Source organism: Rhinopithecus roxellana, chromosome 20 (genome assembly GCF_007565055.1).
Source record: "Rhinopithecus roxellana isolate Shanxi Qingling chromosome 20, ASM756505v1, whole genome shotgun sequence".
NCBI lineage: Eukaryota > Metazoa > Chordata > Mammalia > Primates > Cercopithecidae > Rhinopithecus > Rhinopithecus roxellana.
Window position 1 is genome coordinate 17,092,945 of NC_044568.1, and position 16,300 is coordinate 17,109,244.

Sequence of the window (16,300 nt, forward strand, 5' to 3'; positions counted from 1 at the left end):
CGAAGTTGCCTTCCACCCTAGTCCCCGCGCGTTCCGGGAACCCAGCGTTGGCGTCTCGTTAGTCTCCCCCCGACCCCCTCACCGTTTTCAGCTGGGCCTGTCCAGAAGTCTGTGTGCAGCCACAGCCTCCCGCTCCCGCTCCCGGATCGGCAGAGTGCGGAGTGGGCAGCGGGCGGTAGCGAGCGAGTTGTGTGCAGAGCCCCCGCCACCAATGTGATTTTCATTTCTCCTCGCCCGCGCCTTGCCTGTCCCTGTCCACACCTAGGTCCCTCGGACCTGCTCCTCCGTACACAGCAACACGGGGAACACGGGTCGGCCTCTCTCTCCCTTCCATTCTCCTCTCCTGAGAGGATGTGGGGGCACATTTGTCTAGGTCCTCCTTTGCAAATAAACCTCCATGCTCCCCACAGCCTAGCAGGGCTACCCACTACCGGCTGGCAGTTCTGGACATGTGGGAAACCCCGAAAATGAGACGATTTCATGTGATGTGCTGACCTTGCTTTAAATTAAAAAGCAAGATGGGGGAAGTGGCAGGGGAGGTGGCGGGAAGCTGTAGTCCAAGCTACTTAGGAGGCTGAGGCGGAAGGATCACCTGAGCCCAGGAGTAGGAGTCCTGCCTGGACAACACAGGGAGTCAACGTCTCTAAAAAAATAAAATTAAAAAGCAAGACATCCAGTTATTTCTCTTCAGTATTCCTGACTAAGGCATAACATTGAGTCTATACCTGTCCCTTTCTAATCACTTTCATTCATTCACAGCCGGCTCTGGAGTGACCCACCAGAGGAAGAACTCACCCTTCACTATGGGATGGCACCAAGCCATTCTTTAGAGATCTGTCCTCAACCCTAAAACCTCCCACTAGGCCCCACCTGCAATATTGGAGGACACATTTCAACATGAGATTTGGCAGTGACAAAATGTCTAAATCATAGCCCCCCATGTAGGATTCAAGAAACTAGGAAGTTGGGTTCCAGCACTATAGCCACTTTTAAGCCCAAAATCCAATGTGGATCTCAAGTTGTGGAGGAAAATCAGAAAATAAAAATAAGGGGTGAAGTTTCTGTGCCACACTGGGAATGAGACGAAGCGATCATGTATGGCCCCCACAGTGCAATACCATTTTACAGAAATGTAAACTCAGTGAGGTAGCCTGGCTGGCCTGAAAGTTTTCACATTATTAGTGGCTCATATTTCCATCCAGAGCCTGGTATCTAAACTCGTGGTTTAACCCCCACCCAAGTCCATTTTCTCTAAGACACACAAAGAAGACCAGATTAAGATTCAAGTCAAAATTCTTTTATTGCCATTCACATATTTAATATAAAAAGACATGCAGAAAATTACTCAGGGTTGTATTAAAAAAAAAAAATCCAGGTTGTAAAGTTTGCTCTATTTACATCTGGGAGCAGAGCTGTCCCCACATCAGGCACAGCAGCTGCACTTCTCCAACGCCCCTTTGCAGATGCAGCCCTGGGCACACTTGGCACAGCCCACGGGGCAGCAGGAGCAGCAGCCTGGGGAGGAAGGGGAGAGTAAGAGGTGGCAGTAGACTGGACCAGGCACCTCCCTGCCCCAATAGCAAGCCTGGCTGGAGCTCAGACGCCAGACTCAGAGGATGCTTTTTTCGTGTGGCACAGCTCTGTTCTGAAATCCTAGATGGTACAGTTGGTACAAGAGAAAAAGGTTTCCCTGTCCCATCTGAACTCAGGGCAGAAAGCCTGGAGAGGGAATGACATGGCCAACAGGGGCAAAGGAAGCCTACTTCCCCAGAACCAGGCACTCAGTGTCAGCCTTGGTTTCCCTCCCAACCTTAGCCACAGCCCCAGATTCCTGGAGATGGCCCCGCACTCACTCTTCTTGCAGGAGGTGCATTTGCACTCTTTGCATTTGCAGGAGCCAGCGCAGGCGCAGGAGACATCTGAAAGGAAGAGAAAAACGCAGTGGGAAGTGAGTGAGATGCAGAAGGTACAGCAGTGGGTCAATGAGTGTCCAGTGCCCCCTCCTCTGTGCAGGGCCAGCCCTCAGAGCTCCTTTCCCACTCAGGACAGAGGAACAGAGGCCCCATGTCCTCCCCACTCACACTGGGAAGCGCAAGCACCATCCTGCTTTACCCCACCAGGTGTTATGCCCAGACCGTTTATTCCCCGAAGAAGACCACCAGAGTCCAGAGTCAAAGCCAAGCGGCAAGGATCTTTAATGAAAGTTCGAACTTGGTCCCTCCGTTCTACAACATACAAGAGGGCCCTGAATGATGCATGTGCCCGCTTTTTATAGCCCGATGCATACAGGATATGTAAGGTTACAGAGGTACAAAGGAATTCTTTTGGTTGCAGCATCACAATTGGTTAATATTCTAAGTTATACAATTAACAGTTTTCTATTTGTTCCCGTGCATTTAGTAAAACTACAAACGGTTGTGACCTTATCAGGGGCTCTCTAGGTGGTGTTTCTGAGATGTGGGGGGGGGGGGGGGGGGGGGAATGTGTTTGTGTTGGGCTCAGGAAGTTGGGGCAAAATAGAGGAATGTGTTTGTACTGGGCCCAGGACTAAGATATGTGGCAGACACCGGTAATTAGAACAGAACAGAGCAGGACAGAGACTTTCACAACGTTTGTCCTTACAATGTCTGGAGTCTATAGATAACCTAATCGGTTAGGTCCGGGGTGGATCTTTAACTAGGCTCAGGGCGCCGCCCGGGCTGTTTGCCTGTGGACTTCATTTCTGCCTTTTAGTTTTTTTCATTTGATCTCTTTCACAGGAAGGTCCCTGCTGCACACCGAACCCAGGAATACTGGGATTGCGAGCCAGAACCTTCTGTCCTGAACTCTGAAGACTCACTCTATGTCTCCAGCCCCTCATCCACCCTGATTGCTCAGAGCCTGGAGGAGAACATTGGTGCCCAGCCAGCAGGACCCTGACCAACTGGGTGATGTGAAGCAGGACTGCCTTGAGCCTCAGTATCCTTAACTCTGACTTAGAGGCCCAGCGGGGAGGGCAGTGCTCTCAAGGGCGTGATCAGAAAGAAAGCACCTAAGGAAGTAAAGGAGTCCCCTTCTGCACAGAACTTAAAATGCGACCTCCTCAAACCCAGAGACCCTCTGAACTGGGGCTGGGAAATGGGAATCCCAGGGCGCAGAGTCGGGCTTCTCTTACTAGTGGCGCAGGAGCAGTTGGGGTCCATTTCGAGCCGCGGTGAGGCTGGAGATCTTAGCGAGAAATGGAGACACGGCAAGGCGCACGTGGACGGCGTGGTGGAGCGCCACAGCCTGGGGATGCTTTTCTATCCAGGGAAGGGGGCCGGGCGCAGAGGCCCTGCCCCGCGCTTGCACCCGCCCTGCTGGGTTCACGCCGCCTGCGGTCCTAGACTGGGCTGTGCGCAGCAGAAGGGCCGGGGGCACCATCTTCTGAGCTCCGCTGGGGAAGCGCCGCGGACCGCCCCTTTGGCGCCCTTTCGCGCAGAGGGGCTGTGCGCCCGGCGGTACGCCCTGTCCCCGAGGTCCTGGCCGCCTCTCCCAGTTTCCTCGAGGTTGCCTTCCACCCTCCTCCCCGCGGGTTCCGGGACGCCAGCATTGGCGACGGGAGCGTCTCAACCCCACCCCTCGCCCGGCCGTTTTCAACTGGGCCTGTCCCGGAGTCCGGGTGCAGCCCTCCTGCTCCCGTCCCCGGATTGGCTGAGTGCGGAGCGGGGAGCCTGCGGTAGCGAACGAGTTGTGTGCAGAGCACCCGCCACCGATGTGGCTTTCGTTTCTCCTCGTCTCCCCGCCTTGCCTGTCCCTGTCCACACCGTGGTCCCTCTGACCCGCTCCTCCGTACACAGCAACACGGGGAACACGAGTCGGCCTCTCTCTTTCGTCCATTCTCCTCGCCTGAGAGGATGTGTGGGCACATTTGTCCAGGTCCTCCTTTGCAGATAAGTCTCCATGCTCCCCACAGCCTAATGGGCCACCACAGTACCGCCTGGCAGTTCTGGACATGTGGAATGTCCCCAGAGAGAGATGACTTCAGATGACATGCAGACCCTGCTTTAAATTAAAAAGCAAGGTAGGGAAGGTGGTGGAAAGCTGTAGTCCCACCTACTTAGGAGGCTGAGGCGGGAGGATCACTTGAGTCGACGAGTTCGAGTCCTGCCTAGTCCACATAGGGAGTCACTATCTCTAAAAAAAATAAAAAGCAAGACATCCAGTTATTTCTCTTCAATATACCTGACTATTGCATGACGTTGAGTCTACACCAGTCCCTTTTTAATCACTTTCATTCTTTGAATACTCACAGCAATTCAAAAGGGAAATACTAATTATGAACCCATTTTGCTAATCACAGGACTGCAAAGAAAAGAGTCCAAGTAACTGGCTGGTCGTCACAGAGGTAAACAGTTGTGCACTGATTTAAATCCAGCCAGCCTCTTAACGGAAAGTGTCCATGATCAAGCCTTCCTTTAGCCAAGGTATGTCATCAACACTTCTCTATTGCTGGAAATTTTTTAAAAACCAGGGGCTGGCCCAGTAGCTCACACCTGTAATCCCACACTTAGGAAAGCCGAGGCTGATGGATCACCTGAGGTCAGGAGTTGGAGACCAGCCTGGCTAACATGGCAAAACCCTGTTTCCACTAAAAATACAAAAATTATCCTGGCTTGGTGGCAGTCGCCTGTAATCCCAGCTGCTCAGGAGGTTGAGGCAGGAAAATCACTTAAACCAGGGAGGCAGAGTTTGCAGCTTGGGCCATTTCACTGCAGCTGGGCAAAGAAGGTGAAACTCTGTCTCAAAAAATAACGACGAAAAACCCCCAAATAAACAACAGGAAGCTACCAGCTCTACGATGGACAGTGGCAAAAGCGATCTGTAAGTGTAATACACACACACACACACACACATTAATTTGGAACCATCTTCCATGTGTGAGACAAGATTGATTTTCACTTTCTCTGATGGAAAAGAGTTTGATTTTCATAAAATATGTGTATGAAAGTATTAATCATTTCAGTGTAAAATATTAACTAAAAAATGGTGCAGGTGTTAACAGAAAGGGCAGTCATTCTTCTGTATCTGACATGAAGCACAGAATCTTGCTCATAGCTTTATAACCCTAATGTTGATTACAATGTTATGGGAACACTGAATGGCTCTCTTTGGACCACAGGACACGTACTCATGTGGCAGATGAGAATAACAGGATACACAGTTGAGCACTCCAGGCCTTTGTGTGCAAATAAATAAATGTTCCCTATGTGCCATAAAATGATCAAAAAAAGCAATAGCTAATATTATAGACCCCACACCCCTCACACCATTCTAAGTTGCTTGTAGGCATTAAATCCTGGGCTGGGCTGTGCGCCACAGAAGGGCCAGGGGACCCCTTTGGCGCCGGTTCATACAGGAGGGGCTGTGTGCCAGTGTCCCTGAGGTCGCGGCTGCCTTTCCCAGTTTCCTCAAAGTTGAGGAGGAGCCTTCCACCCTCCTCCCCGCGCATTCTGGGATACCAGCCTTGGCTTCACAGGCATCTCCTTTAATCCTATAAGGCAGAGGTTAGTATTACGCCGCTTGTGCAGTGGAGGAGACTGAGCCATAGACAGGTTGTGTCATGCAGCTAAAAGTAACAGAGGTGGGATTTGCACTCATGCATGCTGATGGCAGCATCATACACTCACCCACCACCCTCTGCCACCAAGTTACATGAATGATAAGGACACGGAAAACCTAGCACAGAGGCAGCAATAGGAAGTGCACTCTGTGGACAAGAATGTCCCCCTGCACAGCTCTGTGACATCTCTGGGTTTCAATTCTCATCTGTCAAGCCAAGAGCAACATTCGTTCATCCCAAAGAGTCTTTGTATCTTTGAACTCTTTGTATCTTTGTATCTTTGAGATAGGCAAGATTTAGCATCCAGTGGCATCATAATCTACCAGCTGTGACCAGGGCCACAGGCCAGGTGTAGCATAGGTTCATTCATCCCTTGACTTCTGAGCTATGTGACATTGGGTAGGTTACTTAACTAATCTGCAAGACAACATAAACACTCCAGGCCCTGCATATTTGCTGTCCCAGTCTTGAGGCCTGTGGCTGTCGTTCCGGAGGTCATGTGATCAGATGATATGAAGGATGGGAATGGATTTTATGTCTGGTCAAATGTAGGGGCAGCATCTTATTGAAAAGCACTTTCCACAGAAGGTCGTCCACACTCCTGGCAGGGTCAGCCAGGTTGCAGTCCCATTCCTAGCATCCAATTCACAGCAGTGCTTTCAAACCCGTAAGATTTCTCTTAGCTTTGGGATTTAACAGGCTTCATTCTCTTAAAAAGGCAGTGTAGAGAGAATGATCATCATTGCTACTATTTATTAAACCCTAGCCAGGGGCCAGATTATGCTGTCATGTAATCCCTGCGTTGAGATATAATCTGCTTTCTACAAATAAGGAATTGGAGGCTCAGAGAGTTTCAGTGATGCACTCAGGCCACACAGCCAGTACATGGTGAGGTGGGATGTGAACCAGGACTGCCTGACACCAAAACCCGTGCCCTAGGCACAGACTGCCTTCTGAAATCTCATCTTCACATGGAAGCAGTGAGCAAGCGTGGTCCTGACCTCCAGGACAGAAGGATCATCTTCCTCTTTGATTGAACATCAAATAGTGTTCCCTCCACATAGCCAGGGGAACTGATTGTTGGTTTTAATTACAAGTCAGCCAGGGCCTCACTCCTTCCTACTGAGCACCACCACACCCTCCAAACTGCAGAATCCGCCGTCATTCCTGCATGGGCAGGCGTGAAGTATTTCATTTGGAACCCATGATCACACACACTTCATTTTGCCAGGGACATGCTGGGTATGTCCTTCCATATTCCCAGTGACTTTACTGGTTGGAAGGAGTCAAGGGCTGAAATTTGAAAGAAGGACAAATTCAGCCTGAGTTTGGGAGGAATTTCCAAAGATTCAGAGCCCAGTCACAACAGGGAGCTCTCAGGGGTCAGCGAGTGTCCTGTCAGTGACCCTGGGCAGACCAAGGCTGATGGTTCCTTGTGGGGATGTGCTGGGCAGTGCTGCTCAAGGTATGTGAGCCACACACTGGGGCCAGTTTGCTGTTTCCTTTCTTTTCTTGTTTTGAAACAGGGCCTCAGTTGCCCAGGCTGGACTGCAGTGGCACAATCGTGGTGCACCTCTGCCTCTGGGGTTCAGGCAACTCTTATGCCTCAGCCTCCCAAGTGGCTGGGATTAACAGATGCATGCCATCATGCCCGATTTATTTTTGTATTTTTAGTAGAGATGAGATTTCATCATGTTGGCCAGACTGGTCTTAAACTGCTGGCCTCAAGTTATCCACCTACCTTGGCCTCCCAAAGTGCTGGGTTTATAGGTCTGAGCCACCACGCCTGGTCTTGTTTGTTGCTTCTGGGCCACAATGCACATCATCATATGTTCAAAGTTTGTACATCTTTCATTTTCCTATTATTTCTTTATGGATTTATTGAACTGCTTTCCTGTTGGATCTAAAAAATGGGTTTTGTATGTGGTGTTTTATCTCATTATCTCCATGATCGATACTATTACATTTACCAAGGTTTAAGTCTGTGATGGATAGGAAATAAAAACTGTCCCTTCACCAAAGTGTTTGAAAAGCCCCATTGTGCTAGCCTGTTTGCATTGCTCTAATGGAATCCCTGAGACTAGGTAATTTATAAAAAAAAAAAAAAAAGAAGTTTGTTTTGATTTCTGCTTCTGCAGGCTGTGCAGAGTGTGGTGCAGGCATCTGCCTCTGATGAGGGCCACAGGAAGCCTGCAATCCTGGCAGAAGACCAACGGGGAGCAGGTACATCACATGGAGAGACAGGGAGCAAGACAGATAAGGGGACGGTACCTGGCTCTTTTAAATAGCCAGCTCTGGAGTGACCTACCAGAGGAAGAACTCACTCTTCACCATGGGATGGCACCAAGCCATTCTTTAGGGATCTGTCCTCATGACCCCAAAAGCTCCCACCAGGCCCTACCTGCAATATTGGAAGTCACATCTCAACATGAGATTTGGCAGTGACAAGACATCCAAATCATAGTACCCTTGTAGGATTGAAGGAACTGAGGAGTTGAGTGCCAGCACTGTAGCCACTTTTAAGACTCAAATCCAATGTGGATCTGAGGTTGGGCAGGAAAATCAGAAAATAAAAATGAGGGATGCAGTTTCTGTGCTACATTTGGCATGAGACTGGAAGCGATCATGTATGGTCCCCACCCATATTGTGTGCACAGTGCAATCCCATTTTATAGAAGTGTGAACTCAGTGAGGTAACCTGACTGGCCTGAAAGTGTTCACATTATTAGTGGCTCACATTTCCATCCAGAGCCTGGTATCTAAACTCATGGTTTAACCCCCACCCAAGTCCATTTTTTTCCAAGACACACAAAGAAGACCACAGTAAGATTCAAGTCAAAATTTTTTTATTGTCATTCACATATTTAATATGAAAAGACATGCAGCAAATGGCTAGGGGTTGTATGTAAAAAAACCTCCAGGTTGTGAAGGTTGCTCTATTTACATCTGGGAGCAGAGCTCTTCCCACATCAGGCACAGCAGATGCACTTCTCCGACGCCCCTTTGCAGACGCAGCCCTGGGCACACTTGGCATAGCCCACGGGGCAGCAGGAGCAGCAGCCTGGGGAAGAAGGGGAGAGTGAGAAGTGGCAGTAGACTGGACCAGGCACCTCCCTGCCCCAATAGCAGGCCTGGCTCGAGCTCAGAACCCAGACCCAGAGGATGCTTTTTTCGACTGCCACAGCTCTGTTCTGAAACCAGAGATGGTACAGTTGGGGTTTGTGTCCCAAGAGAAAAATGCTGTCCTGCTCCATCTGAACTCAGGGCAGAAAGCCTGGAGAGGGAATGACACAGCCAGCTGGGGCAAAGGAAGGCCAGTTCCACAGAAGCAAGCACTCAGTGTCAGCCTTGGGTTCCCTCCCAACCTTAGCCACAGCCCCAGATTCCTGGAGATGGCCCCGCACTCACTCTTCTTGCAGGAGGTGCATTTGCACTCTTTGCACTTGCAGGAGCCGGTGCACGTGCAGGAGCCACCTGCAAGGAAGAGAAAAAGCCAGCGAGTGGTGAGTGAGATGCAGAAGATACAGCAGTGGATCTATGAGTGTCCAGTATTCCCTTCTCTGTGCAGGGCCAGCCCTCAGAGCTCCTTTCCCACTCAGCAGAGGAAGAGAAGCCCCATCTCCTCTCCTTTCATGTTGGTAAAACCAAGCCCCCTCCATTTGTATTCCAAAGGTAAGTCTCAGTCTCCAAGCACAGCCCAGGAAGACTGCCACTTTGACATTCTGTCCTGAACCCCGAAGAGGCAATGTCCCTTGCCTCCCATCCAATCCAGATGCTCAGAGCCTGGTTAGATAATTGAGGCTCAGCCAGCAGCCTCGTTACCAACGGGATGATGTGCAGCAGGACAGCCTTGAGCCTCAGGACCCTCAACTCTGACATAGAGGTACAGGGAGGAGGGCAATGCTGTCAGGAGCTTGGCCAAGAGGAAAGCACTGGACGAAGTAAAGTAGTCCCCTCACCTCAGATCGCAAAATACGACCTCCTCAAACCCAGGGACACTCTCCATGGTGTCTGGGAATTTGGCATCCCAAGGCACAGACCCAGGCGCCCCTTACCAGCGGAGCAGGGGCAGTTGGGGTCCATTGCAAGCCGAGGCGAGCCTCTGGAGTTCCCAAGCGAGAAGCCAAGAGGCGGTGGAGCACCTGGAGGGCGTGGTGCAGCTCCACAGCCCGCGGCTGCTGTCATAGTCGTGGAGGGGGCCGGGAGCAGAGACCCAGCCCGGCCCTTGCACTCGCCTTCCTGAGTCCCAGCCGCCCGCGGTACTGGGCTGGCCTGTGCGCAGCAGACGGGCCGGGCGCAAAGCATCGTGATCGCAGGTCGGTGCACACCGCCTGGCCGCCCCTTTCCCACCGGCTAGTGCGGGAGGTGCTGTGCACCCGGGTGAGCTGCTTCTCTCACCCTGCCGGGCCTTCTCAGTTCCCCATGATTACCTGCTACTCCCGCTCCTAGGATTCATCTAACTTAGGCATTGGAATCTACCTCCTGTGGTCACTTTCAATCCCAAAATCTGCTGAGAAACTGAATTTGGGCAGGGAAGCCTGAGAATAACCATGAGGAATGGAGAAGTCTCTGTGCCACATTTGACGTGATTTGAACTGATCGTGTATGTTGCCTGTCCCCATATGATCTGGCACCGTGCAGGTGCATTTTGTGGAAGATAAAGCTCAGTGAGTTAGCAGGACTTGCCTGAAGGTGCTCAGACTGTTGGAGGCTCACATTTCCATCCAGAGACCAGTCTCTTAAACTCCCAGTTCACTCTTCCACCCCAGTCCCTTATTCCAAAAAACACACAGGAACCAGAACCAGAATCAAGTCTAAGTGTTTAATTATGATTCACATATTTCACAGGAAAACGAATGCAGCAAATGGGTCAAGTTTGTATCAAAAAAGCAAAAAAATCCTGGATTTTACTAATCAATCTATATTTGGGAGCAGGGCTGTCCCAACATCAGGCGCAGCAGCTGCACTTCTCCAATACCCCTTTGCAGATGCAGCCCTGGGCACACTTGGCACAGCCCACGGGGCAGCAGGAGCAGCAGCCTGGGGAGGAAGGGAGAGTGAGAGGTCAGAGCAGACTCAACCAGAGACCTCCCTGCCCCAATAGAGGCCTGTCTCCATCCCTGCCTCCAGACCCTGAGGACCCTTAGTTGAGGATGGCATGGTTTTGTCAGGAGACAACTGGTGCCACTGGGGTGGGTCTTCCTATGAGAAAGCTTCCCCACACCACATAAGCCCTGGAGAGGACAGAAGACTAGACAGGCAGTGACGGCCTACAGGGACAAAGGAAGGCCAGTTCCCGAGAAGCATGCACTCAGGGCCATCCTTGGGTTCCCTCCCAACCTTAGCCACAGCCCCAGATTCCTGGAGATGGCCCCGCACTCACTCTTCTTGCAGGAGGTGCATTTGCACTCTTTGCACTTGCAGGAGCCAGGGCAGGTGCAGGAGACACCTGCAAGGAGAGAAAAAGCCAGGCAGGGGTGAGTGAGATGCAGAAGGTGCAGCAGTGGGTCAATAATTGTCCAGTTCCCCCTCCTCTGTGCAGGCCCAGCCCTCAGAGCTGCTTTCCCACTAAGAGCAGAGGAAGAGAAGCGTCATGTCCTCTCCCTTCATGCTGGGAAAACCAAGCACCTGCCTATTTGTATTCCAAAGGAAAGTCCCAGGCTCCAGACATGGCCCAGGAAGACTGCAACTTCGACTTTCTGTCCTGAACCTGGAAGAAGCAATGTCCCCTCCTATCCAATGCCTCCATTCCAATCCAGCTGCTAAGAGTCAGGTTAGAGAACTGGGGCTTAGCCAGCAGCCCCGTGACCAACTGGGTGACATGGAGCAGGACAGCCTTGAGCCTCAGGACCCTCAACTCTGACACAGCTGCACAGGGAGGAGGGACATGCTCTCAGGAGCTTGGCCGAAGGAAAGCACTGGACGAATAAAGGAGTCCTCTTCAGCTCAGATCGCAAAAGAAGACCTCCTCAAACCCAGGGACACTCTCCATGATGTCTGAGAATTCGGCATCCCAATGAGCAGAACCTGGGCGCCCCTTACCAGGGGCGCAGGAGCAGTTGGGGTCCATTGCAACAGGAGGCAAGAGTGGAGTCCCAAGCCAGAAGAGAAGAGGCAGTGGTGGACGTGGAAGGCGTGGTGGAGCCCAACAGCCAGCAGCTGTATTTATAGTCAGGAAACGGGGCGGGCGCAGACGTCCGGCCCCGCCCTTGCACCCACCCCGCCGAGTCAGCACCGCCAGCTGTCTGGGCTGGGCTGTGCGCAGGAGATGGGCCAGGTGCAAGTTCCTTGAGCGCAGCTGGGTGCACACCGTGGGATCGCCCCTTACGCAATGGCTCGCGAGGGAGGCGCTGTGCACCCGGGTGTGCGACTTCTCTCACCCTGCCTGGCCTTTCAGTTTCCCTGAAGTTGCCTGCTACACCCGCCCCTTGGCGTTCCGCCTACCCCAGTATTCTGGATTTTCCCCCACCCCTACCAACGCCCAGGTCTCAAGTCGATCGCTAAGCCTTTCCTGGAGTGGAGGGCAACCCCAGTCTTGTGCTCCACTTTCTGGATCTGACAAAGCAAGGAGCACAGCAAGGTAGTAGTGTGCAAAGGCAGGCCAAGGGTGCAAACTTCACATCTCTGGTCTTATCTGCCCTGTCCCGGTTCCTACCTCAGTCCTTTGGCCACATTTCTCCTGTGCACAGCAACACGGAAGACACAGGGCTCTGCCTCTCTCTCTTCCATTCTCCACTCTTGAGGGGCTGAATGGGCCACATTTGTACAGGTCCTTCTTTGCATAAATCTCTCCAGGGTCTCCCCACAGCCTAGCCGGGTACCCCACTACAGGATGGCAGTTTTGAATGTGTGAGATGTCCCCAGAAGAGGGATCATTGAAGGTGATATGAAGATCCTGCATTAAATTAGAAAGCAAGAGAGCTGATTATTTTTCCTTCCATATTCCTATTACTCTACGTTACACGGGTCCGTGTTTGGCCGTTTAGTCACTTTCTATCTTTGAGCTCTCACAGCAACCCTAAAGGGATGTGAGTTCTATTCATGAACCCGTATTCCTAATCTGAACAATGACAATACCAGGAGTTCAAGCCACTAGCCCAGGGTCAGGGGGCTGGGAAGTGGCACTGCTGGGTGTGAATCCTGTCAGTTTCTCAAGGGAGAGAGGTCAGTGATGAAGTTTCCCTATGGCTTAGGTATGTTCATCTCTTCACTACTTGAAATCTTTAAACAAAACCAAGCATCAAGATCAGTCCTGGAAGCAAAACAGACATAGAGGGATATGAATAAGTATACTTTGATGGGAGGGAGGTAGGGCCCTGTGTCTTCCGTGTTGCTGTGCACAGGAGAAACGCGGCGGAAGAGCTGAGGTGGGGAAGGGGAAAGGGACAGGCAATGCCAGAGATCCGAAGGTCGCATCCTCCGCCTGTCCTTTGCACACTACTCCCTTGCTATGCTCCCTGCTCCCGCCAATCTAGACAGTTGAACAAGAGACTGGGGTTGCAATGGACTCCACAAAAGGCTTAGCTGTTGGCAAGGGGGTGGGCAGGCCTCGGGGTGTGGGGCGCAGTTCAGGGTCTCGGGCCACGCGGAACGTCAAGGGTAGGGGAGTAGCAGGTAATCTCAAGGAACTGGGCACACCCGGCCGGGTGAAAGAAGCGGCTAACCCGGGTGCACAGTGCCTCCCGCGCTAGCTGGTGAGAAAGGCGCAGCCGCGCGATGTGCACCGACCTGCACTCAGGGTGCTTTGCGCCCGCACCTCTGCTGCACATAGCCCAGCCCAGGACTACTGGCGGCGTGGACTCAGCTGGTCGGGTGCAAGGGCGGGGCGGGGTCTCTGCTCTCGGCGCCTACCCCTGACTACAAAAGGAGCCGCCAACTGTTGCGCTTCACCACACCTTCCACGTGTTCCACTCCCTCTTCCTTTCTCGCTTGGGAACTCCAGTCTCGCTTCGGGTTGCAATGGACCCCAAATGCTCCTGCGCCGCTGGTAAGAGAAGCCCGGGTTCTGTGCCTTGGAATGCCAAATTCCCAGACACCACAGAGAGTGTCCCTGGGTTTCAGGAGGTCGCGTTTTGCGATCTGAGCTGAAGGTGACTCCTTTATTCTTCCTTTGAGAAAGATTCTTCCTATTCTTTCCTCTTGGCCAAGCTCCTGAGAGCATTGCCCTCCTCCCTCTGCCTCTGTGTCAGAGTTGAGGGTCCTGAGACTCAAGGCTGTCCTGCTCCACATCATCCCGTTGGTCAGGAGGCTGCTGGCTGAGCCTCAATGCTCTAACCAGGCTCTGAGCCACCGGATTGGATGGGAGGCATTGGATAGGAGGGGACATTGCCTCTTCCGGGTTCTTGACAGAATGTCGAAGTTGTAGTCTTCCTGGGCTGTGCCTGGAGCCTGGGACTTTCCTTTTGAATAAAAACAGGAGGGTGTTTGGCCTTGCCAGCATGAAGGAGTTTCTCTTCCTCTGCTGAGTGGGAAAGGAGCGCTGAGGGCTGGCCTTGCACAGATGAAGGGACACTGGACACTCATTGACCCACTGCTGTACCTTCTGCATCTCACTCACTTTTCACTGGCTTTTTCTCTTCCTTGCAGGTGTCTCATGTGCCTGCGCCGGCTCCTGCAAGTGCAAAGAGTGCAAATGCACCTCCTGCAAGAAGAGTGAGTGAGGGGCCATCTCCAGGAATCTGGGGCTATGGCTAAGGTTGGGAGGGAACCCAAGGCTGGCCCTGAGTGATTGCTTCCGGGGAACTGGCCTTCCTTTGTCCCCCTAGGCCATCACTGTCTTTCCAGTCTTCTGCCCTGTCCAGGGCTCCCGTGGGGCTGGGCAGTCTCTCATAGGAAGACTCACCTCAACATCCACCAGTTTTCTCCTGACAAAGCCGTGTCATCTTGAACTAAGGATCCTCGGGGGCTGGGGTCTGAGCTCCAGTTAGGCATGCTGTTGGGACAGGGAGCTCCCTGGTCAAGTCTGCTGTGACCTCTGTCTCCCTATTTCCCCAGGCTGCTGCTCCTGCTGCCCCGTGGGCTGTGCCAAGTGTGCCCAGGGCTGTATCTGCAAAGAGGTGTCAGAGAAGTGCAGCTGCTGCGCCTGATGTCGGGACTGCCCTGCTGTCAGATGAAAACAGAATGACACGTAAAATCCAGGATTTTGTTTTCTACAACCCCGACCCATTTGCTACATTCCTTTTGTCTGTGAAATATGTGAATAATAATTAAAGACAGACTTGATTCTGGTTCTGGTTCCTGTTGTATTTTTTGGAATAAGGGACTGGGGTGGGAGATTGAACTGGGAGTTTAGAGACTGGGCCCTGGATGGAAATGTGAGCCTCTAACAGTCTGAGTGCCTTCAGGCAAGCCCAGTTACATCACAGACCTCCATCTTCTGTAAAACGCACCTGCACTGTGCCGAATCATGCTCCCATGTGAGGATGGAGACATACACGATCAGCTCCAATCATGTTAAATGTGGCACAGAGACTTCTCCATTCCTCATGTTTATTCTCAGGTTTCCCTGACCAAGTTCAGTTCCTCAGCAGATTTTAGGCTTGAAAGTGACCACAGTGGGGGGATTCCAATGCCTGAGTTGCTTGAATCCTACACGGGGCTTCTCAAACCCATGGCGAAGGGACAGTTTTCATTTTCTATCCATCCCAGATCTAAACCTTCATAAATAAAGTAATATTGATTATGAAGATAGTGAAACACAAAATATAGAACCCACTTTTTACATTTTACACACACACACAAAACTCAATAAATACACAAATAACAGAAAAATGGAAGATTTACAAACTCTGCATATATGTTCATAGATGATTTGCATTGCAGACTGGAAACAGCAGACTGGCCCCACTGTGGACCACACACCTTCAACAGCACAGGCCAGGACATTCTCATAAGGAACCATCAGGCTTGGCCTAGCCAGCGTCACAGACAGCACACTCAGGACACTCGCTGAACCCTGAGAGCTCCCTGTTGGAACTTGGCTCTGAATCTTTGGAAATTCCTCCCAAGTTCAGGCTGAGGTGGTTCCTCTTTCAAGCTCCAGCCCTTGACTATTTCAAACCAGCATGCTCCTGGCAAGACACTGTGATTGTGGGTTGCAGATGAAGTTATTTTGGAATTTTGCTTTTGATTTCATCATCTCCATAATTGCTAATACTTTATTTACTGAAGTTCTCAGAACACAGCTATGGCAGATTGTGCAACTGGCTGAGTGTGGTGATATTCCTCAGGAAGGAAAGAGTCCTGGATGTCTTGTTAATGACAAGTTAGTCCCTCCGTTTGTCGGGGGGATGTTATTTGATGTTCAATCCGTAAGGAGGAAGGTGAGTCTCCTTGCCTAGAAGTCAGTAACACACTTACCTGCTGCTTCCCTGTGAAGCGATTTCAGAAGGCAGCCTATACCTAGGGCATAGTTTTAGTTTTCAGGCAGTCCTAGTTCACAGCCCACTCCACCACTTACTAGCTGTGTGGTTTAGGCAAAACTCTCTGAGCATCTAGTGCCTCATTTGTAGAAAGGAGATTATTCTCAATGCAGGAATTAAATGAGAGAGTGGGCCAGGCACAGTGGCTCATCATGCCTGTAATACCAGCACTTTGGGAGGCAGAGGTGGGAAGGTTGTTTGAGCCCAGGAGTTTGAGAACAGCCTAGGCAACATGGAGAAACCCCGCCTCTACAAAAATTAGATGGCGCAATGCCATACACCTGTGGTTCCAGCTACT

At 51.5% G+C, this 16,300-nt stretch overlaps 3 protein-coding genes across 5 annotated transcripts; 1 reads left to right on the forward strand and 2 right to left on the reverse strand.

Moving 5' to 3' along the window:
* Positions 1-1,281: 1,281 nt before the first annotated feature.
* LOC104664036 (metallothionein-1E-like) lies at positions 1,282-11,802 on the reverse strand. 3 transcript variants are annotated; one of them, XM_030924513.1, is made up of 5 exons: positions 11,624-11,802; positions 10,965-11,030; positions 10,569-10,621; positions 1,854-1,878; positions 1,300-1,515 (listed from the first exon to the last, which is right to left on the reverse strand). In XM_030924513.1, exons 1-5 carry the CDS (start codon positions 11,649-11,651, stop codon positions 1,424-1,426), a joined length of 264 nt encoding a protein of 87 aa, XP_030780373.1. In that variant the 5' UTR covers positions 11,652-11,802; the 3' UTR covers positions 1,300-1,423. The 3 variants fall into 3 exon arrangements, with proteins under 3 accessions (XP_010363750.1, XP_030780373.1, XP_010363752.1); XM_010365448.2 differs by lacking the exons at positions 10,569-10,621; positions 10,965-11,030; positions 11,624-11,802 and adding an exon at positions 3,155-3,503 and having other exon boundaries at positions 1,282-1,515; positions 1,854-1,919; XM_010365450.2 differs by lacking the exons at positions 1,300-1,515; positions 1,854-1,878 and having other exon boundaries at positions 10,387-10,621; positions 11,624-11,738.
* Positions 8,411-9,717, reverse strand: LOC104664035 (metallothionein-1E-like). The gene is made up of 3 exons (XM_010365449.2): positions 9,637-9,717; positions 8,990-9,055; positions 8,411-8,642 (listed from the first exon to the last, which is right to left on the reverse strand). Exons 1-3 carry the CDS (start codon positions 9,662-9,664, stop codon positions 8,551-8,553), a joined length of 186 nt encoding a protein of 61 aa, XP_010363751.2. The 5' UTR covers positions 9,665-9,717; the 3' UTR covers positions 8,411-8,550.
* A 1,524-nt stretch (positions 11,803-13,326) lies between the features above and the next one.
* On the forward strand, positions 13,327-14,813 carry LOC104664037 (metallothionein-1F-like). Its single transcript, XM_010365451.2, has 3 exons — positions 13,327-13,568; positions 14,168-14,233; positions 14,576-14,813. The coding sequence occupies exons 1-3, from the start codon at positions 13,541-13,543 to the stop codon at positions 14,665-14,667; spliced, it is 186 nt and encodes a 61-aa protein (XP_010363753.1). The 5' UTR covers positions 13,327-13,540; the 3' UTR covers positions 14,668-14,813.
* The last annotated feature ends 1,487 nt before the right edge of the window (positions 14,814-16,300 follow it).